The sequence below is a fragment of the Chiloscyllium plagiosum genome, chromosome 3, assembly GCF_004010195.1.
Source record: "Chiloscyllium plagiosum isolate BGI_BamShark_2017 chromosome 3, ASM401019v2, whole genome shotgun sequence".
Taxonomy (NCBI): domain Eukaryota; kingdom Metazoa; phylum Chordata; class Chondrichthyes; order Orectolobiformes; family Hemiscylliidae; genus Chiloscyllium; species Chiloscyllium plagiosum.
The window spans coordinates 111,624,705-111,639,347 of NC_057712.1; the positions used below are offsets into that span (position 1 = coordinate 111,624,705).

At 39.5% G+C, this 14,643-nt stretch overlaps 1 protein-coding gene across 1 annotated transcript in view; it reads left to right on the forward strand.

The window, feature by feature from the left end:
- Positions 1–14,643, forward strand: part of foxo3b (forkhead box O3b) — a 58,833-nt gene that overhangs the window by 31,145 nt on the left and 13,045 nt on the right. The window contains exon 2 of the mRNA XM_043687089.1: positions 9,229–10,651. Within this exon, the coding sequence (XP_043543024.1) occupies positions 9,229–10,626 (1,398 nt within the window). The 3' untranslated portion in view covers positions 10,627–10,651. The remainder of the gene's footprint in view (positions 1–9,228; positions 10,652–14,643) is intronic.

Here is a 14,643-nt window from a genome sequence, read left to right on the forward strand (position 1 = left end):
TTGTGGGATGCTGTGGGATTGGAGCAGCTCCTTAGTTAGGTTGCTATATCCAAGTTGGTTAAGTTTTCCAATGGTTATTCTAAATTTTGTTTTCTTTTGATCATGTTTCAGTAATGTTTAAATAAACTCTGCTTTGCTTAAAGCCGAGTAGTTTGACCAGTTGTATCACACCTGGAATATTCACTTCACATTTGCTTTTAAAATAAGAAAAAGTAAGAGTCGAGGCTACCTTAAATATTTTGAAGGGGTCTGGCCTGGTCCATAACACTTTATCTATTTAAATGGAGATGACTTTTCACCTTCACTCTTTTCTCCAATAATTTCCCTACCACTGATGTTAGATTCAGTGACCTGTATCCAGTGTTTATCTTGATTTGCCCTTCTTGTAAAATGGAACCACATTAGCTATCCTCCAGTCGTACTAGAGTCGTGGCCAGAGACAATTGGAAAGAATTAGGTCTGGGCTGGTGTAATTTCCTCCCTGTTTCCCAGTCCTTCCAATCCATCCAATCCATGTTGCACCACTAGCAGGTGAGAGACCGCCATACTGGGCCAGGGGACTGCCTCACTGGGTCTGTACCAAAGCCAGGAGTTCAGGATATTGCCGAGAAGAGAGGGGAAAAGAATAGAAAGGGACAAGCTCTGACTGAAGTATCCTACTCTGCTGCCATTTTGGATGGATCTGTCTCTTGTATGTCTCATCTTTTGGGGCGGCGCAGTGGCTCAATGGTTAGTACTGCTGCCTCACAGCACCAGGGTCCCAGGTTCAATTGCAGCCTCTGGTGACTGCCTGTGTGGAGTTTGCACATTCTCCCTGTGAATGCGTGGGTTTCCTCCAGGTGCCCTGGTTTCGTCCCACAGTCCAAAGATGTGCGGGTCAGGTGAATTGGCCATGCTAAATTGCCCATACTGTTAGGTGCATTGTTCAGAGGGAAATGGGTTTGGATAGGTTACTCTTCGGAGGGTCGGTGTGGACTGGTTGGGCCGAAGGGCCTGTTTCCATGCTGTAGGGAATCTAATCTAAAAACTCTAATCTTTTCTCTTTTTTTGTCCAATGCCGAATGTTCCTCAGTAGTCATAGTTCTCTGAACTTGTTCCCCTTATGATGAAATCTAGGAGCAACACGTTGAGTCTGTCCCACTCAGTAGCTTTTCAAGTGTCTCCCACTATGTCCAATAGTCCTACCCAGATCCTGCCTTATTTTAATGAAATCTTCCTCATCCCAATCCAAAACTTTTTTTTTTTTGCAGACTGTCTTCTTTCCGATAACTACCTCCATCTTTATAACAACACATTTGAAGTTAATGGTTTTCGGAAAAAGTGAATGATCAGTAGCCCATCCTGGGGTCAAATCTGACATTTGCATCGCAAAGAAATTGGTAACAGGCTAAGTCTGAACCAATTGCTATGGAGAAAGATGAAGTCGACCATGAATGAAATTTGGTGTGAGGACCAAAAAACATTTGTTTCAGTCTTTCTTATATTTAACTGGGGAAATTCCTTTTCTTTCAGTAATGGATGTCTGTCTGATTAAGCTTAGTAAAAGTGGGTGAATCTAATCATTGGTGAAGTAGAGCTTAGTGATAAAGGGCATTTGCCCGAAATGTCAATTTTCCTGCTCTTCGGATGCTGCCTGACCTGTTGTGCTTTTCTAGCACCACTCTAAATCTTAACACTCATCTCCAGTACTCACTTTCGCCCTTATGTTAAAAACACTAAGTTAAAATGAAACGCTGCTTTGGGATAACGTGAACTGGCAGAATGTCGATGAGAAATAGGAAGAGCCAAAGAAACATCCTTAGGGGATGTGATGTAATGGTGTGGGAGGTGTGCATCATCCCCACATTCCTCTGTTCCTCCACACTGCCAAGAATCCTGCCTTTAACCCTGTATTCTGCATTCAAATTTGACCTTCCAAAATGAATCACTTCACATTTTTCCAAGTTGAATTCCATCTGCCATTTATCAGCCCAGTTCTGCATCCTGTCAATGTCCCATTGCAACCTACAACATTCCATACTATCCACCACTCCACAACCTTCGGTTCATCAGCAATCTTACTAACTTACTCTTCCACCTCCTCATCCAAGTCATTTATAAAACTCTCAAAGAGGTCCCAGAACAGATGCCTGCGGAACACCACTGGTCACTGAGCTCCAGGATGAATACTTTCCACCTACTACCACCCTCTGTCTTCTATGGGCCAGCCAATTCTGTGTCCAGACAGCTAAATTTCCCTGTACCCCATGCCTCCTTACGCCACAAATTCACCTTCACCTCCACACACATCATTTACTGCATCCGCTGCACCTGATGTGGCCTCCTCTATATTGGGGAGACAGGCCACCTACTTGCGGAACGTTTCAGAGAACACCTCTGGGACACCCGGACCAACCAAACCAGCCACCCCGTGGCTCAACACTTCAATTCCCCCTCCCACTCCACCAAGGACCTGCAGGTCCTTGAACTCCTCTATTGCCAGACCATAGCAACATTACGGCTGGAGGAAGAGCGCCTCATCTTCCACCTAGGAACCCTCCAACCACAAGGGATGAACTCGGATTTCTCCAGTTTCTTCATTTCCCCTCCCCCTACCTTGTCTCAGTCCCAACCCTCTAACTCAGCACCACCTTCCTAACCTGCAATCTTCTTCCTGACCTCTCCGCCCCCAACCCCACTCCAGCCTATCACCCTCACCTTATCACCCTCACCTTAACCTCCTTTCACCTATCGCATTTCCAACACCCCTCCCCCAAGTCCCTCCTCCCTACCTTTTATCTTAGCCTGCTTGGCACACTTTCCTCATTCCTGAAGAAGGGCTCATGCCTGAAACGTCGATTCTCCTGCTCCTTGGATGCTGCCTGACCTGCGCTTTTCCAGCAACACGTTTTCAGCTCTGATCTACAGCATCTGCAGTCCTCACTTTCTCCTAAATGCAAACAGGGTTGATTTTCAGGTTTACCATCTTCAAAGTGATTAAATCAGATTCTGACTGAGATACCGTATTGTGAAAACTTGTTTGGATTGTAATACAAAATGACTGATAAATGCTGATGTAAGACAGATTTAATTACATATTGCAAGTAACCAATCACATGTTCTTTTTCAAACATTTAATGCTATTCTTCAGTGAGAGGATGAGGCAAATCTTTGAGAAGAGGAGGGCAGGAATAGAGGTCATGAGTAGTGGTAGAAAGAGATATGCTGGCAAACCTTTTGACTTGCGCTCAGAGTGCAAACAAAAGATGAAATTTCAAAGGTGATAATTATACTGAATTGCATCTTTTGATAGTTTATGGTATTGTGATATTATTACTTGGAATTTATTCACTCGCTCACTGGCTGGGCCTGTCTCTAGTTGCCCTTGAGAAGGCAGTTGTGAACTGTTGTCTTGAGCTACTGCAATCCATTTTATCTAGGTATACCCACAATGCCATTTGGGAGGGCTTTCAAGGTTTTGACCTAAAGACATTGAAGGAAATTTGATGTATTTCCAACTCTGGATAGTTTGGAGAGGAACTTGCAGGAGGTGGTGTTCCCATGTTGCTGCTGCTCTTGTCCTTTGAGATGGAAGTATTGTGGGTTTGGAACTTCCTGTCTAAGGATCTTATGGTGAATCTTTGTCAAGTATGTTGTGTATGGTGCAGACTGCTACAGTGTCAATGGCAGTGGGAGTGAATGGCACCATATCTGCAAACAGTCAAGTGGGCTACTTTTTCTTGGATGGTATCAAGCTTCACAAGCTGCACTGATGCAGGGAAGTGGGGAATATTGCATCACACTCCTGACTTGTGCCATATAGATGGTCGATAGGCTTGGGGAGTCAGAAGATGAATTACTTGCAGCAAGATTCTTAGCCGCTGACCAGCTGTTCGAGCAACAGATTTTATATGGCTAGTCCCTTTCAGGTTTCTGATCAATGGTAAACCCAAGGATGTTGATAAGAGGGATTCTGTGACGGCAATATAATTGAATCTCAGGGAGCAATGGTTAGTTTCTATCTTGATTGGAAGTGTCGCAAATGTCACTTGCCACTTTTCAGCCCAAACCTGGATATTGTCTAGGAGTTGCATTTGGAAATGCACAGCTGCAGTTTTAAGTCTCAATCCAGTCCACTTAAAATTAATGAGCAGTACACTTTTAATTAAATTTTAAAATTAGTAAGAAATCTAATTTTTTTTCTCTTTCAACAAATGAACTCTATTATTTTACTGTTCTCCACATAAGGACACGCATGTTCTGAATAGAACTCCTGGACCCTTAAAATAACTGGCATGTTTTTAGAATAACTGACACTTACTAAAATTAAGAGGGCTATCCAAAAGAAGACAACATTCTCGAGCAGCTGCTTCTCCTTTGGGATAGTTATTAAGTTGTGCAAACACAGAACTGAGAGTGTGTGGGATTAGCTAACTTTATCTCAGAAGACAAGTTATCAGGAAAATACTCATCTTAGTTTGCATTAAGTGTTAAAAGTTCTGAATCATTTTAGGATGAACAGGTAGATTTTTACTGCAATTGATAGTTTCATGGTCACCATTGCTAGACTGGCTTTCTATTCCAGATTTATTAATTGAATTTAAATTCTACTGGTTCCCATGCTGTGATTTGAACACTGTGACCCCCAGAGTATTGGCCTTGGCCCTAGCCCTTGTATTAATGGTTCAGTGATATTTGCATTAGGTCACCATCACCCTGGAGACAGATAAATTGGAGGTATGAAGAGAAGTGAAAGCAGTCCAGGAACGTTGATCATTCTGATCTCTCAACATTTGATGACAATACATTATGTAAGCCTTGGATATGTACTAGCTAACATTTTACAAATTCAATATGCAGATCTGATTTGTAATAGTGTACACTGAACTCACTGGATTTCATTTGAATGTGATAGTGGGTATGAGGTTTTTAAATTCTGCTTCAATTGTGAAAAACATTGTTTCAAACTTTGAAGACATCATAATGTACTGGTGTAATTTAATTTGTTTGGAGAAATTGGAAGGGATGAAACTTAAATATATTGCACTCATTTTATTTTCTCTTTTTTTTTGCAGTTACAAAGTAATATACACCGTACTAATCATTACCATGTCAGTGAAATGTATTGATAGGTTTTCACATAAGTAAAGTCAATTGGAAAATTTGCTATGTTGGCCATGAAGTTAAGTATTCATAGACTTCTGAAAAAAAAAGTCTTGGATTTATAATATGTCTTTTGTGACCTTACTTTGCCTCAAAGCACTGTACAGCCAATGAATTAGTTTTGAAATCTATTTCACTTGTCATTTGTATTGTGTGAAAACCCAAGATTTGATTCCAGTCAAGTGAACAAAATCAAATTTCGAGAGGGAATTTTAAAAGTTTTCATTTCGCCAAATTATTTTGAAGCACAAAGCCAGCATAACTGTTGGTGTAAATACTTCTCTTGTGAAATTACTCGAATAGCATGTAACTGTTACGACAACTACTTCAAGCATCACTTTGTTTTGGAAAAGTTTGTCCCTTCCAGAAATTTTTGAGTTTGGTTTTGCAGAGCTTGCATTTTTATTTTCAAAGTGAGTAGTTTCCTTGTTACATTACAGAATGATAAATTAATACCATATGTTGGTCTAGAACAAAAAAGCTACTGTTTCTGGTTGAATGAGTTGCAGCTGGTGCCTATATTATGGGGAAAAAACTCAAGCATTAAGGACAATTTTGACAAATTTTGGAGATGAAATTTCAAAAATCACACTATCCAATACATATCCATTGTACCAAAAAGCAAATTTGGCACTCTCTCTTTAACTTGGCAAATCGTGTGCCATTCTCAAGTTTATATTTTTATATTGGTGTGCATGATTTTGATTAAACATGGTTCTTGGGGAATGCTTGAGGTTTAAGCAGTGAATAAAATATGCATCACAGCTCACTTTCCATGTCCCAAGTATTATAACCCTTGTTTATTCTGTCTATGTGAAGCTTCTGGTAATGGTTTTGCTATCAGAATTTTTGTTACCTTCACTGACTCCAGTTTAAGACTTAATTTGTTCCAAAGAATTTTGCTCACTAAAATAAGGATTATTTGCTGAGGCAGTTTTGATTATCTTTGGGCATGCTTCCATTGTAATTTCTACATAGCAAATCTTGCAGAAAACAAGTATATTCTAGGCATTTCAAATCTAAGAGCGAGAAAAAAGCTGACTGGAGCAGAAAACTTTCACTGGATTGATAACCTATAATCTGATGTATTGTGTTAATTTAGTTGTCAGAACATGGCAGCATAGTACGAGTCAACATTATTCCCCATTCTCAGAATAAAGCTGCAGTAATTAGATGATAATGAACACAGGTGCCAAAACCAATCACTAAGGTCAAACTTTGTGGTCTCCCAATGAAAAGGGCATTAACATGCTCAAAACATCTGTAGTATTGTTGATTTGTCACAAACATCTGGCTTATGGTTAAGACTAGTCTTATGTTAATTCAGTAGGCAGAAGTGAGGACTGCAGATGCTGGAAACCAGATTTTAGATTAGAGTGGTGCTGGAAAAGCACAGCAGGTCAGGCAGCATCCGAGGAGCAGGAGAATCAATGTTTTGGGCAAAAGCCCTTCATCAGGAAAATTATGTTAATTCAGTGGCATTTTATACAGAATAAAGATTACTGTCTCAAGCAGTATGCAATATATGAAATATAGCCCTCATTCACCTGCTAGGCTCAACTCTTGACTGCTCTAAGCAATATGATGGGTTCCAAACCTTATTCCTGCATATTTATTGGAAACTGTAATATCAGTTGCTTTTTACAGACTGCTTCCAGCTGCAAACCTCAGGCTGCAATATTATTCAAGAATAGTCACAATAATTTGCATGTGGATTTTGTTTGACAGTAGGGGAAATAGAGCAAAGTTAAAATACACTGCTCATTTTGCAGAGACTGAGATTAATGCTGCACATGCTTTAACTCCCAAATTCTTGGTGTACCACAAGCTGCTTTCTTTTATTCACTTAGTGTGATCAGTCAAGTGGCAAACAAATCAATGTGGAGATCTTAACTATTTAGGGTGGGAAAGTTCAAAACTAGGGGGCATATTTTTAAGGCGTGAGGAGATAGTTTTACAAAGGATATGAAGGCAGCCTTTTTTACACAGTGGTACATATGTGGACTGAACAGCCAAGGGAAAGGGTGGATACAGGTATAGTTACAAAAGATATTTGGAAAGATGCATGAATAGGAAATGTTTGAAGGGATTTGGGCCAAATGGAGACAAGTGGGACTGGTTCAGTTTGGTGACATGGTTGGCATCGACCGAAAGGTCTGTTTCCATGCTGATTGACTATCTAACTCTACTATGACTTGGACGAGGGAATTGAATGTCTGGTTGCTAAATTTGCTGATTTCTCAAACAGGGTAGGAAAATATGTTATGAAGAGGCTCTAAGGAAGCTGCAAAAGGATATGGATAGCTTAAATGGATGGGCAAAAGTTTGGCCGATGAAGTAATTGTGAACTTGTCAACTTCGGCAGAATAGAAAAGCAGTACACTATTTCAACAGAACGAGATTGCTGTAATCAAAGGCATAGAGTTTCTTTCAGCGAGTTGGTGATCTTCCAGGCATAGTTGATGTTTGTCTCAGTGTGTGTCCAGCCCATACAGCACAGAGCTCTAAACTACGTAGCTGCTCAGGGGATGTTGTACCTGCTTTCTCTTCTCTCATAGGGCAAAAAGTAAAATTGCCATAGTCCTTCTGGACCATATAGCTGCTCTCCCATTAGAAACACAACTGGTAGTAGGTAATGAGATCTTGAACAAGGGGGGAGGTTGAGGAGAGTCCTTCATGATGATCTCAACCAGTGTGGAATTTGAACTCAATCTGTCGGTATTACTCTGTATTGCAGACCAGCCATCCTGCTAACTTGAATATAGGAGGTATAGTTAATAAGTTTGCAGGTGACACCAAACTTGGAGGTGCAGTGGACCATGAAGAAGGTTACCTCAGATTACAACAGGATCTTGATCAGATGGGCCAATGGGCTGAGGAGTGGCAAATGGAGTTTAATTTAGATAAATGTGAGGTGTTGCATTTTGGAAAAGCAAATCTTAGCAGGACTTATACACTTAATGGTACGGTCCTAGGGAGTGTTGCTGAACAAAGAGACCTTGCAGTGTAGGTTCATAGTTTCTTGAAAGTAGAGTTACCGGTAGATAGGATGATGAAAAGGCGTTTGATATACTTTCCTTTATCAGTCAGAGTATTGAGTACAGGAATTGGGAGGTCATGCTATAGCTGTACAGGACATTGGTTAGGCCATTTTTTTGGAATATTGCCAGCAATTCTGGTCTCCTTCCTAGTGGAAGGATGTTCTGAAACTTGAAAGGGTTCAGAAAGGATTAACAAGGATGTTGCCAGGTTTGGAGGATTTGAGCTATAGGGTGAGGTTGAATAAGCTGGGGCTCTCTTCCGTGGAGCGTCAGAGGCTGAAAGATGACCTTATAGGGCTTTATAAAATCTTGAAATGCATGGATAGGATGAATAGACCAAGTCTTTTCCCTGGGATGGGGGAGTCCAGAACTAGAGGGCATAGGTTTCCGGTGAGAGGGGAAAGATATAAAAGAGACCTAAGGGGCAATTTTTCACGCAGAGGGTGATGCGTGTATGGAATGAGTTGCCAAAGGAAGTGGTGGAAGCTGGTACAATTGCAACATTTAAAAGGTATCTGGATAGGTGTATGCATATGAAGGATTTATAGGGTCATGGGCCAGGTGCTGGCAAGTGGGACTAGATTAGGCTGGGATATCTGGTCAGCATGGATGAGTTGGACCGAGGGATCTGTTTCCGTGCTGTACATCTCTATGACTCTGACTGACTTAGTCCTTCCCTGGAACTCCAATTCTCAACTGTGCAGCCTCTGACTTTTTAAAAGCTTACCAAATTTTTGTTCATTTGTAACTTGTGGGATCATGCTTCAGCAATCACTCCTTTTTAATCTGTCACTTCCTTCCCACCTCGACTTTTATTGACTTTGGATATTTTCTACATCGTGTGATTATTTTACAATATGTCACTGCATCTGGACATATGAAACCAAAACATTTATCATTTGTCTGAAAGGGAGTTTTTATTTAAAATTTTATTAATTTTATTTCATGATATTTCTCTGTTTTCGTCAACAGTTTTTTTTAAAAGAAGTTCATCATGCTGCCTTTGTGCTGTGCAAGTAATTTTTTTTTTATTTTCCCTTTTCAGAATTCAATCCGCCACAACCTTTCATTGCATAGCAGATTTATCAGGGTGCAGAATGAAGGTACAGGCAAAAGTTCTTGGTGGATGATCAATCCAGACGGTGGAAAAGGTGGAAAGTCTCCACGAAGACGTGCTGTTTCTATGGACAATAGCAACAAATACGTAAAAAGCAGGGGAAGAGCAGCAAAGAAAAAGGCAGCTCTGCAAGCTGCACAAGAGGCTAATGCTGAAAGTCCATCGCAACACACAAAATGGCCTGGTAGCCCAACATCCCGAAGTAGCGATGAATTTGATGCATGGACAGACTTTCGTTCTCGTACAAACTCAAATGCTAGTACTTTGAGTGGGCGGCTTTCTCCTATAATAGCCAATCCTGAACTAGACCATGTGCAAGATGATGATGCTGCTCCATTGTCTCCCATGCTGTACTCCAGTCCATCCAGTGTTTCCCCCACTGCAAGTAAACCATGTTCTGTTGAGCTGCCTAGGTTGACTGACATGGCTGGAACCATGAACTTGAATGATGGATTGGCAGAACACCTGATGGATGATTTACTGGATAACATTAGCTTGACTCCTACTCAGCAATCATCACCAGGAGGTCTTGTGCAAAGGAGCTCAAGTTTTACTTACGGCTCAAAGAGTTCTGCTTTGGGCTCTTCAAACGGTTTCAGTAATTCAATATTTGGGCCACCTGCTTTGAATGCTTTACGTCAGACTCCCATGCAAACCATTCAGGAAAATAAGCAAGCTACTTTTTCTTCCATTTCTCGTTTTGGCAGCCAAACTTTGCAAGATCTTCTTGCATCTGATTCTTTAAGTCACAGTGATGTTATGATGACTCAGACCGATCCTCTGATGTCACAAGCGAGTTCGGCAGTGTCTTTACAAAATTCACATAGAAATCTGCTTCACAATGATCCAATGATGTCATCGTTCCCCACCCAATCTAATGCAGCAAATCATAATCCACTGCATCGCCAGTCTCCACCTCAGAGTTCTGCACTTAGTGGCAATAGTGCCTTGTCAAACTCCATGAGTCATGTAGCTTTACCAACAGACTCTAACACAAACTCTAGTAAGCATCAGCTGCAGTCATCTGCCAATCAGTCTATGCAAATAGGATTGTCAGACACATTATCTGGCCCTCTGTCATATCCTGGTAGCATGATTCTTCCTGCTGTGGGTCAAGATAGGTTCCCTAGTGATCTGGACTTGGATATGTTTAATGGAAGTTTAGACTGTGATGTGGAATCCATCATTCGCAATGAACTCATGGATGCAGATGGGTTAGACTTTAACTTTGATTCACTTATATCTGCTCAGAATGTTGTGAATCTGAATGTGGGAACCTTCACTGGTGCTAAACAAACATCAACACAGAGTTGGGTTCCAGGTTGAAATCGCCTAATAATGGCGGAAGCAGGTCAGTAAGAGCATTGTTTCAGTATTGGGAAATCTACATTGTGTACATAATAACCTTGACCAGTTTAAAAGTAACAAATTTGTAAGAATGCTGCCTGTTCTCGTGATCTTTAGTGTTGTGGATGCAGTTAATTCTGGCGCAAGTCAAGGGAAATGTAATATGTGCAAGTAGTAGTGATGTCAGTAAATAGTGTAAGCAGTCAATTAAATTTAATGACTCTCTCCAAAATGCATTGAATCCCTTTAGTTTTACCTTAAGTGAGTGAAATGAATGCATGATTATATTCAGGTAAAAGCTAAAATAAAGATAACTTGATTTGTTTGAGAACAGTGGTGTATTCACCTTGGGAAAATTTGACATTCTGTGAATGAGAACTTTTTGATGCCACTTTAGATCTTTTTTCAATCTTATAAAATTTATATGACAATTTTAAAACCCAAACATATCTCATTCAATAAGATTTGTATTATTTCAAGGAGTTTGCAGTGGAAATAACATTGACTCGACTTTCCATTCTTAGAATGTGTGGATTGTCTATTGATTTGACTGGTTGGGGTGTGGTGGAGAGAGAGATCGTGATCGAGATCGAGATCCTAAGCATTGCACCATTAAGAGGCTCATACAATCACTGATGACAGCTTCTGAATTTATAGGCTATTCTGTGCATGTGTGTGAACCCCAAAAATTGTTTAGTTTGTGGAGTTATGACAATTGCCAACAATTTTGCCACCATTTTTATTATAAAGTCTAAACCAACATTTTGAGAATCAATTCCAGATTTGGATCTCTATCTGGTTTCACCTCCCTCTCCCACTTAATTGTTAGCCATTGCAAACCATTTTGCTACGACTGTGTGCATATGCTATTAAGTTGTAGGGTTTGCAGCATTGTTTCTGTGGTCTAGGAGCTACTTCTGGCTCAAAGATTATTGAATTACAGGACTGTGAGGAATTTGATTTGTTCTGTTAGTTGCATCAATAAATTGAATATTTTATGGAAGATGTGGCCTTTTGCAAATCTAGATGCATCACATTTTTTATGATTTTCTTGATAATTCCTTAAAAGTTTGAAATTGAGCAATTTTTTCCTTGCTGAATTTATGTTGGCTGCTATTTATTTTTCCATGTCATGTAAGATAATCCTTGTTTGGCCTTCGTATTTTACATAAAATTGTATTTAAATTAAAGGATCTGTAATTACTTGTCTGTTCTGTCATCTTTTGTTTTGAATGCAAAATGAAATGCTATCATGTTAGATTTGTTAAGCTTTAAAATTTTGATCAGTCCCAGTGATATTCTCGGGTGATATTGAATAAAAGCCTGATATGTTCATTTAAGTAGCAAAACAAAATTGATACATTTGTAGATCTTTTTGATTTGCTTATGTGCTCTAGGATGTAGTGGCACAGCTGATCTTAATGGGAAAAATGCCTTTTGGCAGAATAGACCAATTTTCACGTGGTAAATGGTGTCCAGTATTCAAGCTATTCAATTTGCAAGTTACGAATTAAATTTCATTTATGTAACAGTTTAAGTTTCTGTATTCTAAATAATTATGTAGTGTCTTAACTTGCAAAATTAACCTATCATCAAAATTAGACACAGAAGAGCAAGGCATGTTTTCAAATGTCAAACTTGGCATCCTCTTTCAAATCATAGGAAGATGAATTGCTGTTTTTAATCTCTGGGGAACTCAAAAGGCCCCACAGAAATGTAGAGAACTATTTCTTCCTATAAATGGCTCATGACATCTTTTATTTTGCATTGTGTGTGTCATTGGAGACTCCACTCACTATCCATGTTTCAGCATCAGTGTAAACAATACCATTTTAAACCGTGTGTATTTAATTTTTGGTGGAGCAGGAAATGTATTTATTTGCAGCCAAATGTTTATAACCATTTATACATGTTAATAATAAAATAGCAATATTTCAGTTTGTGTTGAAGCTGTGAAAAGTAATATGCAATGAATAGTTCAGTGTCTGCTTTTCCAATTTACATTTTTGTTTTATAATTAATTCATAATTTTTACCTGCTTATTGCCCTCATAAATCCCAACAGCATCTCTACTTCAGGTTTTATCAATAGTCCATATTCTATAGTCATCTCCTAAATTACATTGCAATGTGCCTGTTGCCAACCCTAATCACTGAAAACAAGTTGTTGAACAGCTGTTATTTTCAAGCTGACCTTCCTAATTGTGATCCTTGTGTGCTTTCTCACACGTTTACATTTTTTATTTAAAAAAGAGATTTTAGAACTGGACCTCTGACCTGCTCCAGTAGCCACAGTATTCATAAAGTTTGTCCAATTCTGTTTCTGGTCAGTGGTTGCACCCAGGATGTTGGTAGTGATGTTGTCCAGTGTTGCTCTGCAATCATATGCAAATCTCCCACTTCTAACTGTTGATGAACTGTTGAGGACAAGCTGTTGATGAAGCAGCTGAAGATGGTTGGGCCAAGGATACTGCCTTGAGGAACTCCTGCAGTGATTGGGGAGGTAGTGGCATATTGATAATGCTACTTGACTAGCAATCCTGAGACTAATGTCCTTTGACACAGATTCAAATCTCAACATGAAATATGGTGAAATTTGAATTCAATTTTTAAAAAAAGTCTAATATTTAAAATAAAAAGCTTGCCTAATGTCAACCATATAGCCATTGTCAATTGTTACACAAATCTATCTGGTTCACTAATATTCTCTTTAAAATCTGTCATCCTTATGTGATCTGTCCTACATGTAATTGCAGGCCCACAGTGACTTGAGTCTGAGGGTTTAGTGATGGGCAATAAGTGCTAGCTTAGCCGGCAGTACCCACATGCCATCAATAACAAGAAATGTAAAAAGAATTATTGGCCTCCAACAGCCAGAACCATCTTTCTTTTCCTATGCAAAACTTCAACCAATTTGAACTATTTCACCCTGACTCCTAGATGTCACTCTTACCTGACTAGAATTAATGCCTTTTTGCCCATATTGGCACAATGTTTAATGATGCCTGGAGCTGAGTTGCCTTGGTACCTAAATTGAACATTAGAAAGCACATTATTGACAAGCATACACTGATTGATACTACTGTTGACAACTCTTTCCATCACTTAGTTTAGACTGAAGGTGCAATAAACGTCCAAATTGAATTTGTTTGTCTTTTTGTGTACAAGATGAATTTGTGAAGTTTTCCATATTGAAAGGTGCCAGTGTTTGTTAAAGAAGCTTGACTAAGGGTGCAGTTAGTTCTAGAGCACAAGTCTCTTGAGTAGGGTTCAGATTTTAAAGACAGCCTTTAGCTTTGCAGGAAAGGTGTCTTCACCTGTTTTTTTTTCACCTTGTGGAGTAAATCCAGTTGACTGAACACTGTCATTTGTGAATCTGAGGACCTTAAAGGCTTTTTGCTTTTTCAAATATCTCGATACTGTTAGCTTCTAATTGTCTTCTAATTAGCTTCTAATTTAAAATTGTCACCATATGTTTTCATTCTAGGATAGGAAAGCCAGTCCAGGAATTAAAAAGACATTTTTCTTTGTCTGCCAGTGATTCTGAATATTTACAAATCCTCTTTTTGGAAGTTCTTGAGTCCCAGTTGGGAGGCATCAAGACTAGCATGCTTTAAATGCATAATAGCCCATTGCATTTCATCTGTAACTTGTCACTTCGGGGCAATTTAGTTCAGATTATCTGTGAGACTCACCAACTGGGAGATCTTCTAACCTATTAATTAGGTGCTGTTCTGCACAGTGTGTTTTGCTGCACTTCAGACAATAAAAATTGTAGCAATTCCTAGTGAAGCAGGGCTTTACCTGTACTTGATTCAATCTAGTCTACATATTCACTGTTCCAGTGTAGTCTTCTCAACATTAGGGAGACGAAATGTGGATTAGGTGACAGAATGTAGGTGTTCTGCAAAGCAGTCTGCTACAAATGACTTCAGACTTCCAATTGCCTGCCACTTCAACACACCATGTTCCTATACCAGCTTTTCTGTCACAGGCA